Below are 18,396 nucleotides of genomic sequence, written 5' to 3'. Positions count from 1 at the left end.
TGCCAATGAAACAACTCTTAACAAAAGACAAATTAAAACAAAAATTAACCACTATAGGTCACAGTAAAGTATAAAATAGAAATATTGTATCTTGTATCCACTAAATTATGTAGGAATATCATAATTAGGGCCCCGCCAACCCCATGTCCAATGATGAAGATGCAAATGTTTTACCACACATTATTCACAGCTGGGCCCACAGATATGGCTCCCATTTCAATGATATCTAGTTTACACTACGTTAATGTGTCACATGGTAGACATGACCAATAAAGCAGGAAAACTGCTTAAAGAGGCTTCATGTTAGTTAAATTGAAGTTTGCACTAAAGGAGTAGGTCCGGTAAGGGCCGATTTTGGCCTCAAATTTCAGGTTCATCTAACGAAAGTTTTTGGACACTTTTAAAACACTTAAGTGTCTATTTCAATTGATTGGATTAGTTTATGTGAAAGATTTTAACTGATTGAGTCATTAAAAACGCTCTGATTCAAGCTTAAATGTGAAAAATCGATCAAATATGCCAAAAAACGTCACTTTTCAGATGGTTTTTGTCAAAAATGAAAGTGGCCGCATCCGTGTTCATCCTCAACCTTTATATATGTTTTGTATTATCATCAAATACAACTTACATTTCAGTATTATGAATGAACACGAATGCGGCCACTTTCATTTTAGACGGAAACTGTCTAAAAATTAACCAAAATGCTAAAATTTTGAAGATTTCAGTAATTTAGCATGACTTAATGATGCTAGAACGCGATATTTTTGCATTGTATGTGGCAAAAACAGCTCATATTTATGTAGCAGAAGCATTTTACTTTCCAAAATATAGCTTGAAGATTACATTTTCACAATTTGCTAAAACTGCTATTTTTTGGGGCCAAAAAGGGGTCTTACTGAACCTACTCCTTTTATGGTTGCCATATTGATTCAGCAGATGACCATTTTATTGCAATAATCTCTCTCTATCCTCATTGCTATAATCTCTCTGTGTCCTTATAATTGAAATCCATCTCTTTCCTTATTACCTTAATCTCTCTGTCCTTATTGTGGTAATCTCTCTCTGTCCTTATTACCGTAATCTCTCTCTGTCCTTATTGTCGTAATCTCTCTCTGTCCTTATTACCGTAATCTGTCTCTGTCCTTATCTCTGTCCTTATCACCGTAACCTCTCTCTGTCCTTATTGTCGTAATCTCTCTCTGTCCTTATTACTGTAATCTTTCTTTGTCCTCATTGCCATAATCTCTCTCTGTCCTTATTGTCATAATCTCTCTCTGTCCTTATTGTCTTAATCTCTCTCTGTCCTTATTACAGTAATCTCTCTCTGTCCTTATTGTCGTAATCTCTCTCTGTCCTTATTGTCGTAATCTCTCTCTGTCCTTATTGTCGTAATCTCTCTCTGTCCTTATTAGCCTAATCTCTCTCTGTCCTTATTACTGTAATCTCTCTCTGTCCTTATTAGCTTAATCTCTCTCTGTCCTTATTACGAAATCTCTCTCTGTCCTTATTGTCGTAATCTCTCTCAGTCCTTATTACCGTTATCTCTCTCTGTCCTTATTACCATAATCTTTCTTTGTCCTCATTACCCTAATCTCTCTCTGTCCTTATAACCATAATCTCTGTCTGTCCTTATTACCATAATCTCTCTCTGTCCTCATTGCCATAATTTCTTTCTTCCATTAGTCTACTTACCTAATTTTTGACTTTGCACTGAAATTTATGCACAAGTAATATGGTGCAACTGGTGAAGCAAAAAAACAGCTAACCCTTCTGGAGCAGCTGAGTTCACCTTAATTTTTTTTGGTGAGTGTTCATGTTTACTGTGTTATTTTCGTCTCGTTTGACAGAGACAAAAAGCAAGACATAGGTATGCTGTTTCTGGCGTTGGTGGCGGAGGTATCAACAATGTATTAGTTTGTGATTAGGTCTAGTTTGTGGGAACCACAAGTGGTGGGTAAATCATATTTGGTATGTAGTTGCATAAGAATTGGCACTTCTCATTTCCATGGAGATTATTTGGTCCTGCTTCCATGGTCATGGTCTATTGACACTGAAAATTTTGCTTAGTTAACATGTATTAATTTTTGATTAGGTCAGTTTCAGGGGAACCATTAGTGGTAGGCCAAAGTTAATTGGTATTCAGTTTTATAAGCTTTAACACATCTCACTCAGTCATGGTCTGTTGATTTTGAAACTTTTGCTTAGTTTACATGTATTAGTTTGTGATTATATCAGTTTAAGATGAACTGATAATGTTAGGTCACTGATATTTGGTATGCAAATTTATTGACATTTGCATGTATTGTTTCCATGGAGATTGTACAGCTCCACCTCCTCTTCATGGTTCATTGACTATGAAACTTTTACATATAAAAAAGAAGATGTGGTATGATTGCCAATGACATGAATGAGACAACTATCCACAAAAGACCAAAATGACACAGACATTAACAACTATAGGTCACCGTACGGCCTCCAACAATGAGCAAAGCCCATACCACATAGTCAGCTATAAAAGGCCCCGATAAGACAATGTAAAACAATTCAAACGAGAAAACTAACAGCCTTATTTATGAAAAAAACCAAAACAGTTTAAGTAAATGTTTATGTTTAGGTTTGTTTAAAAAAATAAGACTTAAAATAAGTCAATGATATTAGGTATCTATGTATTAGTATTGACACATCTCATTTTCATGGAGATTGATTAGCCATGTACCTCAGTCATAGTTCATTGACCATGTTGACTTTGAGTACTTGCCTGACTTTTGTAACATGTTTAAGTATTGCTATTTTAATTCCAACATTTTCATAATCAAAATTACAAAAAAACGAGACATAAGTGATTTGTCTGTGATTCTTTTTATACCCCCGCTTTAAAAAAGTGGAGGTATACTGTTTACTTCAGTCCATCGGTCTGTATGCCATCCGTCTAATGAATATTTTTTGTCGCATCTTTCTCAGGAACCACATCATAAGGATTTCTGAAATTTGGTTTCAGGATTTATATGAGTCAGCTATACCATGTGGTGTAAACTTCATGTTTACCATGCTTACCAACACTTACATCATTTTACACATGACATCTCTCTCTGTCCTTATTACCGTAATCTCTCTGTCCTTATTGTCGTAATCTCTCTCTGTCCTTATTAGTGTAATCTCTCTCTGTCCTTATTACCGTAATCTCTCTCTGTCCTTATTGTCGTAATCTCTCTCTGTCCTTATTGTCGTAATCTCTCTCTGTCCTTATTGTCGTAATCTCTCTCTTTCCTTATTTTCGTAATCTCTCTCTGTCCTTATTAGCATAATCACTCTCTGTCCTTATTACCGTAATCTCTCTCTGTCCTTATAAGCTTAATCTCCCTCTGTCCTTATTACGAAATCTCTCTCTGTCCTTATTGTCATAATCTCTCTCAGTCCTTATTACCGTAATCTCTCTCTGTCCTTATTACCGTAATCTCTCTCTGTCCTTATAAGCTTAATCTCCCTCTGTCCTTATTACGAAATCTCTCTCTGTCCTTATTGTCATAATCTCTCTCAGTCCTTATTACCGTAATCTCTCTCTGTCCTTATTACCGTAATCTTTCTTTGTCCTCATTACCCTAATCTCTTTCTGTCCTTATTACCTTAATCTCTCTCTATCCTCATTAGCTTAATCTCTCTCTGTCCTTATTACGAAATCTCTCTCTGTCCTTATTGTCGTAATCTCTCTCAGTCCTTATTACCGTTATCTCTCTCAGTCCTTATTACCGTTATCTCTCTCTGTCCTTATTACCTTAATCTTTCTTTGTCCTCATTACCCTAATCTCTCTCTGTCCTTATAACCATAATCTCTGTCTGTCCTTATTACCATAATCTCTCTCTGTCCTCATTGCCATAATTTCTTTCTTCCATTAGTCTACTTACCTAATTTTTGACTTTGCACTGAAATTTATGCACAAGTAATATGGTGCAACTGGTGAAGCAAAAAAACAGCTAACCCTTCTGGAGCAGCTGAGTTCACCTTAATTATTTTTGGTGAGTGTTCATGTTTACTGTGTTATTTTCGTCTCGTTTGACAGAGACAAAAAGCAAGACATAGGTATGCTGTTTCTGGCGTTGGTGGCGGAGGTATCAACAATGTATTAGTTTGTGATTAGGTCTAGTTTGTGGGAACCACAAGTGGTGGGTAAATCATATTTGGTATGTAGTTGCATAAGAATTGGCACTTCTCATTTCCATGGAGATTATTTGGTCCTGCTTCCATGGTCATGGTCTATTGACACTGAAAATTTTGCTTAGTTAACATGTATTAATTTTTGATTAGGTCAGTTTCAGGGGAACCATTAGTGGTAGGCCAAAGTTAATTGGTATTCAGTTTTATAAGCTTTAACACATCTCACTCAGTCATGGTGTGTTGATTTTGAAACTTTTGCTTAGTTTACATGTATTAGTTTGTGATTAGATCAGTTTAAGATGAACTGATAATGTTAGGTCACTGATATTTGGTATGCAAATTTATTGACATTTGCATGTATTGTTTCCATGGAGATTGTACAGCTCCACCTCCTCTTCATGGTTCATTGACTTTGAAACTTTTACATATAAAAAAGAAGATTGTCGTATTCTCTCTCTGTCCTTATTATCGTAATCACTCTCTGTCCTTATTACTGTAATCTCTCTCTGTCCTTATTACGTAATCTCTCTCTGTCCTTATTAGCGTTATCTCTCTCTGTCCTTATAAGCTTAATCTCCCTCTGTCCTTATTACGAAATCTCTCTCTGTCCTTATTACGTAATCTCTCTCTGTCCTTATAAGCTTAATCTCCCTCTGTCCTTATTACGAAATCTCTCTCTGTCCTTATTGTCATAATCTCTCTCAGTCCTTATTACGTAATCTCTCTCTGTCCTTATTACCGTAATCTCTCTCTGTCCTTATAAGCTTAATCTCCCTCTGTCCTTATTACGAAATCTCTCTCTGTCCTTATTGTCATAATCTCTCTCAGTCCTTATTACCGTAATCTCTCTCTGTCCTTATTACCTTAATCTTTCTTTGTCCTCATTACCCTAATCTCTTTCTGTCCTTATTACCTTAATCTCTCTCTATCCTCATTAGCTTAATCTCTCTCTGTCCTTATTACGAAATCTCTCTCTGTCCTTATTGTCGTAATCTCTCTCAGTCCTTATTACCGTTATCTCTCTCAGTCCTTATAACCATAATCTCTGTCTGTCCTTATTACCATAATCTCTCTCTGTCCTCATTGCCATAATTTCTTTCTTCCATTAGTCTACTTACCTAATTTTTGACTTTGCACTGAAATTTATGCACAAGTAATATGGTGCAACTGGTGAAGCCAAAAAACAGCTAACCCTTCTGGAGCAGCTGAGTTCACCTTAATTTTTTTTGGTGAGTGTTCATGTTTACTGTGTTATTTTCGTCTCGTTTGACAGAGACAAAAAGCAAGACATAGGTATGCTGTTTCTGGCGTTGGTGGCGGAGGTATCAACAATGTATTAGTTTGTGATTAGGTCTAGTTTGTGGGAACCACAAGTGGTGGGTAAATCATATTTGGTATGTAGTTGCATAAGAATTGGCACTTCTCATTTCCATAGAGATTATTTGGTCCTGCTTCCATGGTCATGGTCTATTGACACTGAAAATTTTGCTTAGTTAACATGTATTAATTTTTGATTAGGTCAGTTTCAGGGGAACCATTAGTGGTAGGCCAAAGTTAATTGGTATTCAGTTTTATAAGCTTTAACACATCTCACTCAGTCATGGTGTGTTGATTTTGAAACTTTTGCTTAGTTTACATGTATTAGTTTGTGATTAGATCAGTTTAAGATGAACTGATAATGTTAGGTCACTGATATTTGGTATGCAAATTTATTGACATTTGCATGTATTGTTTCCATGGAGATTGTACAGCTCCACCTCCTCTTCATGGTTCATTGACTTTGAAACTTTTACATATAAAAAAGAAGATTGTCGTATTCTCTCTCTGTCCTTATTATCGTAATCACTCTCTGTCCTTATTACTGTAATCTCTCTCTGTCCTTATTACGTAATCTCTCTCTGTCCTTATTAGCGTAATCTCTCTCTGTCCTTATTACCATAATCTCTCTCTGTCCTTATTACGTAATCTCTCTCTGTCCTTATTACCGTAATCTCTCTCTGTCCTTATTACCATAATCTCTCTCTTTCCTTATTGTCGTAATCTCTCTCTGTCCTTATCACCGTACTCTCTATCTATCTGTCCTTATTGTCGTAATCTCTCTCTTTCCTTATTGTCGTAATCTCTCTCTGTCCTTATTACCGTACTCTCTATCTATCTGTCCTTATTGTCGTAATCTCTCTCTTTCCTTATTGTAGTAATCTCTATATGTCCTTATTACCGTAATATCGCTCTGTCCTTATTGTTGTAATCTCCCTTTGTCCTTATTACTGTACTCTCTATCTGTCCTAATTACCGTAATCTCTCTCTGTCCTTATTGTCGTAATCTCTCTCTGTCCTTATTGTCATAATCTCTCTCTGTCCTTATTACTGTAATCCCTCTCTGTCTTTATTGTCGTAATCTTTCTCTTGTCCTTATCACCGTAATCTCTCTCTGTTCTTATTGCCATAATCTCTCTCTGTCCTTATAACCTTATGTGCATGACATACGACCCTTTGGTCCCCGATTTGGATTCCAAAACTCCAAATTAAAAATTCCAAGATGTATCTGTACATGTAATGCTTCAGTACAAATTTCTCCTTTCTTCTTGTATCATTGGAGAAATCTTGTTGAATATGTCTTATAATTTATGAAGTTATTGATTGCAGCAGGGTACATGTCTCAGCATAATTGAAGTAAAGAAGATTACAAATCAAAATATAAAGTCTATTAATGAAATATGCACTTGTTTTGATGTAATGAAATACTTACAAATTGTACAAATTATGTTATACGATCAGTATACGAACAGATATAAGTGATTGAGCATCTCCAAAAAGGCAAACACCGATTCGTCTATTTCTCATTTCGTTTTTCATTACATGTCATTTGTTATAATTTGGTGTTACAGACTGCTGCTAGTGGTTTTTTTTAAGCAATCAGTCCTTCAAATATTAGAATGTTGAAAAAATTTAATAGTACTTTTCATAATTTATATCTTCAATCATCTGTATGATTTGGAGTTTTCTTTAGCATGTTTAGGATATGAACAATGAACTTTATTATATCTGCACACTATAATACACATTTGTATCTGCTCCTCCTAAAACCCTTATCTTAATTTAATGAAACTTTATCAAGAAACTTTACCATATAATGCCAGTGTGCACCTATTTTGTTATTTGGTCTGAATTCTTTTTTTGGGTTTCCCTTAGGAAATCATTGACTCTGCAAGGGGTGGTTGTATCAATTTGAGTGCTTTGCTTGCAGTACCTTTAGTTACATAATGCCATTGGTTCCCTTCTAATTTACTTTTAGGTTCAATACTAACACATCTATAGACTAAGTGCAGTAAGTATGGGACTGTGTGTTCAATTTGTGAACTCTGCTGACAGTACTTCTAGAACTCATAGTTATTATTGTTTCTTTTTCAGAATGGACTTGGTTGAAGTAATTGGGAAAAAAAACAGGAAAGTGCCAGTACTTTTAACACCATTAATGAAAAGAGGCATTGATCTTCTTATATCAACTAGAGATTCTTCAGGAGTAGAGAAGAGCAATATCTTTGTTTTTGCAAAAGTAAGATTTTTTTTTAACTAGCAGTTTGAAGTACTTTGCTGTAGGCCAAAAATAGGTGTTATAAATATTACTTTAAAGTGTAAGTGATAAATTGTTCTTGGTAAAATGTGTCTGGGCAAACATAAATTGTTAGTATAAAAAGTCCATGGTTACATGATAAGTCCCCTACCGACAAAGTGGAAGGGGACTTTAGGTTTGCACTCCGTCTGTCTGTCCATTGGTCAGTCCAGCAAATCAGTTTTCCACACTTTTTTCTTCGTGCTTGAAGGTATTGATTTGAATTTGGTATATGGTTTTATCATGACAAGTTATAGATCAAGTTTAAATTATGTTCCGGTCTGATGATTTTGTGCAGAGTTATGGTCCTTGAAATTCACTAAAATAATCAGTTTTCCACACTTTTTCTGTCATGCTTGAAGATATTGACTTGATATTTGTTATATAGTTTAAACCTTGACAAGTTATAGATCAAGTTAGCATTTTGTTCAAGTACAAGGAATTTTTAGCCGGTAGGTAACTATAAGAATGCTTGTCTACTAGCATTTCTTAGTCTGATGTCAGTTATAAAAGTCCACAGATTTATTTTCCCAAGTAAAAATGTCCATGTTCTCAATTTTACTAGGAAAATTTTCCAATAGTGTGAGATTTTCACATGGTTGTTAACACCAAATTTTCATCACAAATTTCTCTACAACTGCATAGTAGAACAATGTAGAATGATTTGATATAAATTTGGTATTGAACTTCCTTATGGTGAGTTGTACTGGGTAAGAGAATTTCAGATCTGTCGTACATCTCATCCCTGTTTTCCTATAGTTAAAGATTTTCACATATGGTTCTATAAACATGTCCTGTTTTCCAATAGTGTGAGATTTTCACATATATATGGTTATTAACACCAAATTTTTGGTCGCATACTTCTTTACAATTGCTTTGTAGGATGATTTAGCTTCTATAAAGTGAGTTAGAGATTTTTTTATCTGTTTGTTTACTGTTAGTTTGAGATTTGCACATATATGGTTCTACTGACCACTTCATCATTTCAAAAATTCTTGAAAACCGCTATAGATAGAGAAAATCTTTAATTATTGAGATCTACCTACGTTCTATTTAGACCATAACTATCAGATGACTTCTTATATGAGTAGTTGCCCTCAAATAATGAATTTTACCATTTTTCGGTTTACGCCAATTATCTTAAAACTATAATAAAACATGGAGAGAACTTTAAAAAGCAAAAATGATCAGCTAGCCAAGATGTACAAATAAGTCAATATGGCCATGATCATCAGTCCACTCCACATAGGAGTTATTGCCATTTGAAGATGATTTTATGAATCTTGTGTGTATTTGCCCATTATCTTGAAAACTATAATAGATAGGTAGAAACTATAAACAGCAATATTTTGAAAGGTGAGTGAATAAGGCTATTAGAGATTTCTTGGTGGTTTTTTGTTACAGGCTTCTTTGTCTTGAAGCGTTTTATTTGATGTAAAATAATTATATTTTGCAGGGAGAGAGAAGCTACATTGAAGGGGCAGAAGCTCTAAACCATGTCCTGAAAGAAGTTGAAGGGTTAAAACATCCTGAAAATATAAGATTTCCTAAGATGCGGAAATATTTTGCAACCACTGTTCAGGTATGCAAAGCTTTATGATAAGGGCCCAGGCGATTGATCGGCAGGTCTATAGTAATCAAATTATTTGTATGTGCATCTGTCCATCATATATCGTTGCTGCTCTCTTCCTTACAAATCCCTTGAAGTTTGATAATGAAACTTTGAATGTTTATTCACCACTACTAGACATTCTGGAGTGTTGTGTTCAAGGGAAACAAAACATACTATGAAAGTAGTGGTCAACTTAGCCATCCCTGTGCATATGCACAAGAATCGTTTCAGCTCTTTAACTTGAACTCCCTTGTCGTTTTGGCCTGAATTAGTAGTGCTTCAGAAAAAGAAAATGTCTGCCTTCCATGGTTATAAGCTATGTTTGATTAGAATAACCAATCACAATTCACTTTTTACTAGAGTAGAGGCCTCTTTGATGGCTGCCATCATAATCCTCGAGTTAAGGGCATATGATACAGTTTCGATCCCATAATAATTTATTGCTTACAAAAATTTGCATAGAAGCTATTTTTCACCCAAGCTATTCAAATATGTAATAAAAAATATACCTTCATGTGCTACTTCAAGAGATTAAAGGGATCACATTTTAGACATTTACTCAAAATTTCATTTTTGCACACATTTCTTTCCTTTGGATAAACACACATTACTTTTTTGTTTCAACAGAGAAACACAAGCTGATTTTTGTAGAAACATTATGAAAATCTTCTTTACATAAATATGCTCCTGAGGTGGTACCAAACACCTTGACTAAAATTAATTTGGCTCGTTTAATTTTCATCATGTTCATAAAATTTTGACACAATATTTACTTTGACCCTTTGACAAAAATATGAAATTTAAAAAAAAACTTGAACCAGACACATTATCAGAAAAAAATGGTTGGATATTTAGCAGTTTGGCAAACACTAATTTTGCCATTTTAAAAAGGAGGGGTCCATGTACTTAATTTAAGTTAAATCAGTTTAAATCATAAAAAAACAGGTGAAAAATGCAGCTTTTCCCGACATGTCACAGTTTTAACGTTGCGAAAATAGCATTTTACATTAGTAACGTCATTACCTCCCCTGTAAATGTATCGTATGCCCTTAAATATACATGTATATTGTTTTAAATTTCTTTCATTAGGAAATCAGATATTTATGTAATATTATGGTATTGAGAGGTGTTTGTGTTGGTTGTTTCTCAAGAGAAAATGCTAAATCTAATGAAATACTTGTGAAAAATCATGTGACCATTCTTAATTTTATTTTCATGATTTTCAATATATATATATATGTAGGACTCTAAAGTGCAATGGTACTCTAAAGTGCGATGGTCACGCTAAAGTGTGATGGTCTACGCTAGAGTACAATGGTGTATCACGCTAAAGTGCGATGGCTGTTTGTTAGCTAATGTACTGTGGTTTTTCACGCTAAAGTGCAATGGACTAAAAGGGTAATGTTTAAGGGCTTAAAGTATTAAAGAACATGGATTTAAAAAAATTGTCTTCTTGTGAAAGCTTGTACAAGGTTTTATGACATATTTGATAGGCTTTAAAATTACCGGTAGTCTTTGATCATTGTTTAAAATTAAGAAGAACGACCACGTAATAATTGATAAAATGGTGTAAAAATCTATATATCCTGTATTTTTTTTTTTTTAATTCAGGCCAGTATCACACATTTGGATAATTGGTGTAGCTTGCCGTTTACACTGTCTATCACTAATGTGAACATCTCCTCTCAAAGTTGTCATTGTTAATTACAAATACAAAATTCGATCTAATTTTTAGCAGACAATTTATGATTTACGCAAGGAAACATGATGTACCTTTATTTTACCGACTTTACTTTTCATTAAAATCGACAATATTTGAACGGGGACGGCAACATAAACAATGATGTCAATGTATCAATTAGCTTCAAATAGAAACAGGATAAAGGATTCTTATGTGTATACTTTTGTATCTATATAGTAAGATGGTCGACTGCAGAACAAAAGTCCTTCTCCTAGCACCGAAAAAACCCACATTTGCTGCAGCCCACAAAACACGGTTATCATGTTTAAATTGAGTAAGTCATGGACATTTGCTTTAAAGTTGTTAATCAAATATTCTACATTTATCTTCCGGCATGTTAATTTTTTGTTTGTATAAAAGACTGTTCACGTCATAATCCATAGTATGTTTATTACGTCTATACTTTCGTGGACCATCGCACTTTAGCGTGTGTAGGCATCCCACTTTAGCGTAGACCATCGCACTTTAGCGTGACTATCATACTTTAGCGTCATAGGTTATATTTTTTATATCAGCCAAAAAATACATTTTTTTCCCCTTTTTTTCCAGCTGTTTGGAATTAAGGAACATGAATTAGCCGAAGTAGCTAGACATATGGGACATGAATTGGCTGTTCATAGACAGTACTATCGGCTACAAGATGATGTAATTGAATTAGCGAAGGTCTCAAAGCTTCTTTTAGCAGTAGAAAGCGGGAAAGCCAACGCATTTAGAGGAATGTCTATAGATGACATAGATATTGATGGTATATGATTTAACATAATGTTTTTGTAATGCCTTCACAACTAATATTAGTTGTTTTCAGGTAGAAATAAAGTAGTTCATTTTAAAAGAAATATTAATAATTCAAAAGTTCACTGATTTTCAGTACTAGTATAAAAGGCTCATCCTTAAGTAGGATTTCCCATTGGACATAATGACTAGTTTGAACTTTGAATTGCTGGTCCTTCATGAAACCAGCTGGTCGGTTTAAATAGATTTAACAGCTTGAATTAAAAAAAAATTTAGGCACAAAGAGCATGCTATTTCTGAATTTTACTGACCATTTTGTAGATTTTCCTGCTTTGGTCTGACAGATAGATGGGGGCCTCATTATGGCCAAGTGGTCTAAGTTGTTCATCAGCAGTTATCACTAGCCTGCCAACACTGAGGTTATGAGTTAAAACCCTGCTTGTGGCAGGTACTTTTGACTCATATCTTAATCAACCAGGATTGCTAGTTTTCCTGCTGAAATGTGGCTTTAAACACCAACTATATATCAATCAATCTGACAGGCACGTGATTCTTTCACACTCTGCAAGTCAACATTTGATACAGTATTCTGATAACTAGTCGACAACATAACAAAAGGTGTACCAAACATTTAAAATAAAATTGATAATGGAAATGGGGAATATGTCAAAGAGACAACAACCTGACCAAAGAGCAGACAACAGCCAAAGGCCACCAATGGGTTTTCAACGCAGCGAGAGAATCTCGTACCCGTAGGTGGTCCTCAGCTGGCCCCTAAATAAAATTGTGTACTAAGTCAGTGAAAATGGATGTCACACTAAACTCCAAAACATATAAATGAACTGAAATTAAAAACCATACAAGACTAACAAAGGCCAGAGGCTCCTGACTTGGGACAGGCACACAAATGCGGTTAGGTTAAAGTTTGTTTATTTCACTAGTGCCAAAAGGCTGGACATACAAATTGATTTTCCAGTGGCAGCAATGTCAGTATTAACTTTTATTTAAACACAAATATTTCAGCTACCATTTCACCAAGGACTACCTTATTTGGTACCAAAATAACTTGTGATCTGACAATTACAAATTTTTTTTATAACAGATTGCGAGCTCTTATTATTGTGATACTCACACAGTCACATTATTCGCAATAATAAAAACCTCAAAATAATTTCTAAATTTACAGTATGCATATATGACTTCAGTATTGAAACACTTTTAACTATATTTGTAATTACAATAAAGCGGTTCATTTGAGTAAGAAAAAATGTAAAATATCATTAAATCTTGTATCACTTGTAGGAGGAAAATATGGGATGGGAGGCATATTATCTTTGTTTACCTTATATGTTTTTGTTTCAGGTCTGCCCAATGTTGGTGATGACGAAGAATTAGAGAGGACATTTGGTATGATAAATTTTATAGGGTATTCACATTTTAAGTTCCAATATTTTATTGAGGGAAAATTGCCATTCAGGTTTAGTTGAAAAAAGTAATATAAACACTGTTCCTTTGATGTAATGGTTATTTCCAAATATTTCAAGGGATTGTATACTCTGCATTTTTCCTTTTCCAAATAAAAAAAAATGAATATTTAATTTGATAGTTACAAAGTTACATGCACTAGTCTGTACTGGGAGACAAGTTTAAAAATTATAATTTTAGTCCAAAATATCAAATTCTTAGCTTATGCTTCAAATATGTCAAGCATCTAAAAAAATATTTTGATTTCCATTGTTTGAGATATCACATTTGAAAATATTTGATTATTGTCCTCCATGACAATCTGTTGAAAATAAAGAATCCCCTTTCATTTTCATTTGACTGTGTGGTTATCTTCAAGTGGCAGTACAGAATGCCGCTATTCATGTGAATAATTAATAGATCAGTACACTGTAGTTCATATAATTAATACAATCTTGTTCTTCAGCTCAAAATGATGATGCTGATTTAACCCATACAAAGAGTACCGATATTATTCTGCCGTCAAAAGCTGCATCTGGTAAATATTTGATGTACATTTTTATATTGGCACAGCTTATTCATAAATATTTCATGCATTTAGGTCACTATAATTCTTTTTAATAACTTATACAATGACAAACAGTAAAGAAGAACATATTTGCTAGATAGTCTGACTTGGTAAAGGAATAAAATTTACTTGATAGGTTTAAATTACTTTTTTGGTTACCAAAACTTTCTGTTACCTATGTGGACCAAATGTCATAAAAACTTAAGTAATTTTCATGTATTGCACTTAATCTAATGACTAGTAATCTTCATTCATGACTCCTGGTCAGCCTTTAACAAAAGTACTGTAAATGCAGAAATTATTGCAATTTTTGAAGAATGGAAAAAAATACAAGATTAATTATAACGATTTTCAGAAAATCTGCATTTAGATATCTGTATTAGATATCTGATATCAGAATGCGAGCTCTTATTATTGTGATACTCACACAGTCACATTATTCGCAATAATAAAAACCTCAAAATAATTTCTAAATTTACAGTATGCATATATGACTTCAGTATTGAAACACTTTTAACTATATTTGTAATTACAATAAAGTGGTTCATTTTCAGTAAGAAAAAAAGTAAAATATCATTAAATCTTGTATCACTTGTAGGAGGAAAATATGGGATGGGAGGCATATTATCTTTGTTTACCTTATATGTTTTTGTTTCAGGTCTGCCCAATGTTGGTGATGACGAAGAATTAGAGAGGACATTTGGTATGATAAATTTTATAGGGTATTCACATTTTAAGTTCCAATATTTTATTGAGGGAAAATTGCCATTCAGGTTAAGATGAAAAAAGTAATATAAACACTGTTCCTTTGATTTAATGGTTATTTCCAAATATTTCAAGGGATTGTTTTCTCTGCATTTTTCCTTTTCCAAATAAAAAAAAATGAATATTTAATTTGATAGTTACAAAGTTACATGCACTAGTCTGTACCGGGAGACAAGTTTAAACATTATCATTTTAGTCCAAAACATCAAATTCTTAGATTATGCTTCAAATATGTCAAGCATCTAAAAAAATATTTTGATTTTCATGGTTTAAGATATCACATTTGAAAATATTTGATTATCCTCCTCCATGACAATCTGTTGAAAAGACAGAATCCCCTATGCACCATCTTGGGAAATTATGTGGGTTGATCTCATCTGAAGTTACAAGACTAATCTTAATGAAACATTTTAATTGGTATGACGTTGGAGTTGTTGTCGTCTGGGGTCGTCGTCCGAAGACACATTAGTTTTCGCACTCTAACTTTAGTTTAGGTGAATGGATCTCTAGGAAATTTTACCACAAAGTGCAATACCACAAAAGGAAGGTTGGATTGATTTTGGAGGTTATGGTACCAACAGTTAAGGAAAAAATGGCCAATATTAGCTTTTTTATATAACCACAAACAAATTTTGCAATTGTATATTGGTATGACGTTGGCTTCGTTGTTGTCGTTGTCCTTTTAAGACACATGATTTTCACACTCTAACTTTAGTTAAAGTGAATTGATCTCCTTTGAAATTTTAGGAATTAGGAGCCAAAAAGGGGTAAAAAAATAATCATTCTTGTAAATTCCAGACAAAACTTGTGTATTAGTGAATGGATCTCTTTGACATTGTACCACAAAGTTCAATATCGCAAAGGGAATGCTGGGATTGATTTTGGGGGTTATTGCCTCAAAATTTTAGGAATAAGGGGCCAAAAGAAGGGCCAAAAAATAAGCATTTTTCTAGTTTCAGGACAATAACTTGTGTGTAAGTCTATTGATCTTTCTGAAATTGTACTACAAAGTTCTATATCACAAAGGGAAAGCTGCTATTGAGTTTGGGGGTTATTGCCTGAAACGTTAAGGAAAAAGGGGCCAAAAATAAGCATTTTTCTAGTTTCCTGACAATAACTTGTGGTCAAGTGTATGGATCTCTCTGAAATTGTACTGCAAGGTACCATACCACAAAGGGAAGGCTGGGATATATTTTGGGGGTAATAGCCTCAAAATTTTAGGAATTAGGGACAAAAAAAAAGGAACAAAAAACAAGCATTTTTTTAGTTTCATGACAATAACTTGTGTGTAAGTCTATGGATCTTTCAGAAATTGTACTACAAGGTTCCATATCCCAAAGAGAAAGCTGGAATTTAGTTTGGGGGTAATTGCCCAAAAAGTTTAGGAATAAGGGGGCCAAAAATAGGCATTTTTCTCATTTCCAGACAATTTGTGTTTAAGTGTATGGATCTCTGAAGTTTTACTGCAAGGTACCATACCACAAATGGAAAGCTGGGATTGATTTTTGGGTATTTGCCTCAAATTTTAGGAATTAGGGACCAAAAAGGGGCAAAAAAACAAGCATTGTTCTAGTTTCATGACATTTACTTGTGTGTAAGTGTATAGATCTTTCTGAAATTGTACTACAAGGTTCCATATCACAAAGAGAAAGCTGGGTTTGAATTTGGGGGTAATTGCCTTAAACGTTTAGGAATTTGGGGGCAAAAAAACAATCATTTTTTCTAGTTTCCAGTCAATAACTTGTGTTCAAGTGTACAGATCTCTCTGAAATTGTACTGCAAGGCACCATACATTGTAACTTAAAGGGAAGGGTGGGATTGAATTTGTGGGTGGTGATGAATCATGAAGGGATTCAAAAAATTTGAATGGGGATTTTTTTCCTTGTTTTTTCTTCAAAATTTTCAATTTTAAATTGGTTATTTCTGATTTATATATAAAAGCAAATAATAATGATATGATTTGAAAAGGTAAATTAAAAAAAAATTGAGTTCATAGACCACATTCATTCTATGTCAGAAACCTATGCTGTGTCAAATATTTAATCACAATTTGAATTCAGTGCTGTACCAACTGTTCAGTGTTTGACCTCTGTGGTCGTATCAAATTGCACCCAGCAGAGCACTTTATTTTTATATGTTATTTACAGGGAAGGTCATGAAGGTGCACATGGTCGTCTTGATATATGTCATCAGACCTTGACCTCATTTGCACCCCAAAGTCTTATAACTTGATGATTTTTACCATTGCCTGTTTTTAGTAAGGTAATTGGGAAAGTGTCACGATTTGTCCATGAATACATAAAATGTCATTGTATATCTACATCACAGTTTCATTTTCATTTGACTGTGTAGTTATCGTCAAGTGGCAGTACAGAATGCCGCTATTCATGTGAATAATTAATAGATCAGTACACTGTAGTTCATATCATTAATACAATCTTTTTCTTCAGCTCAAAATGATGATGCTGATTTAACCCATACAAAGAGTACCGATATTATTCTGCCGTCAAAAGCTGCATCTGGTAAATATTTGATGTACATTTTTATATTGGCACAGCTTATTCATAAATATTTCATGCATTTAGGTCACTATAATTCTTTTTCAAGGGGCACTAGCTGTCAAATTCATGGTCACCGATTTGACTCAAATTCTCATATTTGATTTATAACAATGTCAAACATTTATCCAAACTATCAAAAGTCTAAAATAAACAATTTACAGAGCATGGGGTAGATAATATATCGGTTCGGTTCGTGTGTATTTTAGTCTAGACGCCATCAAATTAACTATCGATTTGACCTCAGATGACCATATAAGCGATGTAAACATAAATATAGATATAAATAGATTAAACCAACACATGCAATTGGATTTTTATAGGTCTGTTTGATTATATTTTATAGATTAAAAATAGATGTTTCTCATTGTTTTTAACCGTATAAGAATGATTTTATGTGCATCGAATTAGTAATCAAATGATTTACTGTAGTTTCACTTTCATTGTTGACATTCTTTTTCTTTAAATAACCAGTACACGTTCAATGCATGCGTTGTCAATCTTTAGCTATGGGTTAAATTGAAGTTCACATGAATATTGATTTAAAGAGGTGGACTCATTCACTTGCAAGTGAATAACTAATTATCAATGTTTCTTAGCGTAATTTGACAAAATTGTACCTTTTTGGCTGCAAATAGCGAATTGTTATTTCACTATTTCACTTTCATTATTGATTGAACAGAAAAAAATCAAACTTAAGATTTTTTTCATATCTTACGCTTGTGTCCCTTTAACAAACAGTCACAAAAAAATTATTATTTTTCACGAAACTTTCATCAGAGTATATCAATTTTGTGTAATCATATATCTTTTTCAATCATGATCTTTCATCCTTGAATTAATATTTGCACACATATAGCTGTTATACAGCTCACATTATTGAAATGTTGTGGAAATATTTCTGCTTTAATTCCTGACTAGGGAACTTAATCATTTTAAGAAAAAAATGTATGCAGGTGATACTTATTTAATGTTATAAACTGACCTGTTAAGTTTTCAACCCAGACATTTGAACTTTAAAAAAATGTTTACTTTGGAAAATTTATCAAGTTTTTACCTATTCCTTCCTACTCTGGAAATTAGTTTGTTAGTGATATTTTCAAGAGGTATTTATTTGAAACAAATATATTGCAAAAGTAACTTTTTAAAATTTTTGTATTTGTATATATTCAAATCTTAATAATATTCCA

The 18,396-nt window shown here is 33.5% G+C and overlaps 1 protein-coding gene and 1 pseudogene across 2 annotated transcripts in view; both read left to right on the top strand.

Moving 5' to 3' along the window:
* The window catches only part of LOC134684301 (putative ammonium transporter 1), a 110,460-nt pseudogene that overhangs the window by 54,372 nt on the left and 37,692 nt on the right, over positions 1-18,396 (top strand).
* Positions 1-18,396, top strand: part of LOC134685111 (uncharacterized) — a 51,499-nt gene that overhangs the window by 25,639 nt on the left and 7,464 nt on the right. Inside the window, exons 15-21 of one of the 2 annotated variants that reach the window (XM_063544556.1) lie at positions 7,565-7,709; positions 9,223-9,348; positions 11,669-11,864; positions 13,214-13,258; positions 13,782-13,853; positions 14,542-14,586; positions 17,099-17,170. In XM_063544556.1, coding sequence (XP_063400626.1) covers positions 7,565-7,709; positions 9,223-9,348; positions 11,669-11,864; positions 13,214-13,258; positions 13,782-13,853; positions 14,542-14,586; positions 17,099-17,170 — 701 coding nt within the window. The remainder of the gene's footprint in view (positions 1-7,564; positions 7,710-9,222; positions 9,349-11,668; positions 11,865-13,213; positions 13,259-13,781; positions 13,854-14,541; positions 14,587-17,098; positions 17,171-18,396) is intronic. The other variant, XM_063544557.1, reaches the window with a different exon arrangement.

Source organism: Mytilus trossulus, chromosome 9 (genome assembly GCF_036588685.1).
Source record: "Mytilus trossulus isolate FHL-02 chromosome 9, PNRI_Mtr1.1.1.hap1, whole genome shotgun sequence".
NCBI lineage: Eukaryota > Metazoa > Mollusca > Bivalvia > Mytilida > Mytilidae > Mytilus > Mytilus trossulus.
Note: the sequence above shows the minus strand (reverse complement) of the source record. Positions and strands in the feature narration are given on the sequence as shown.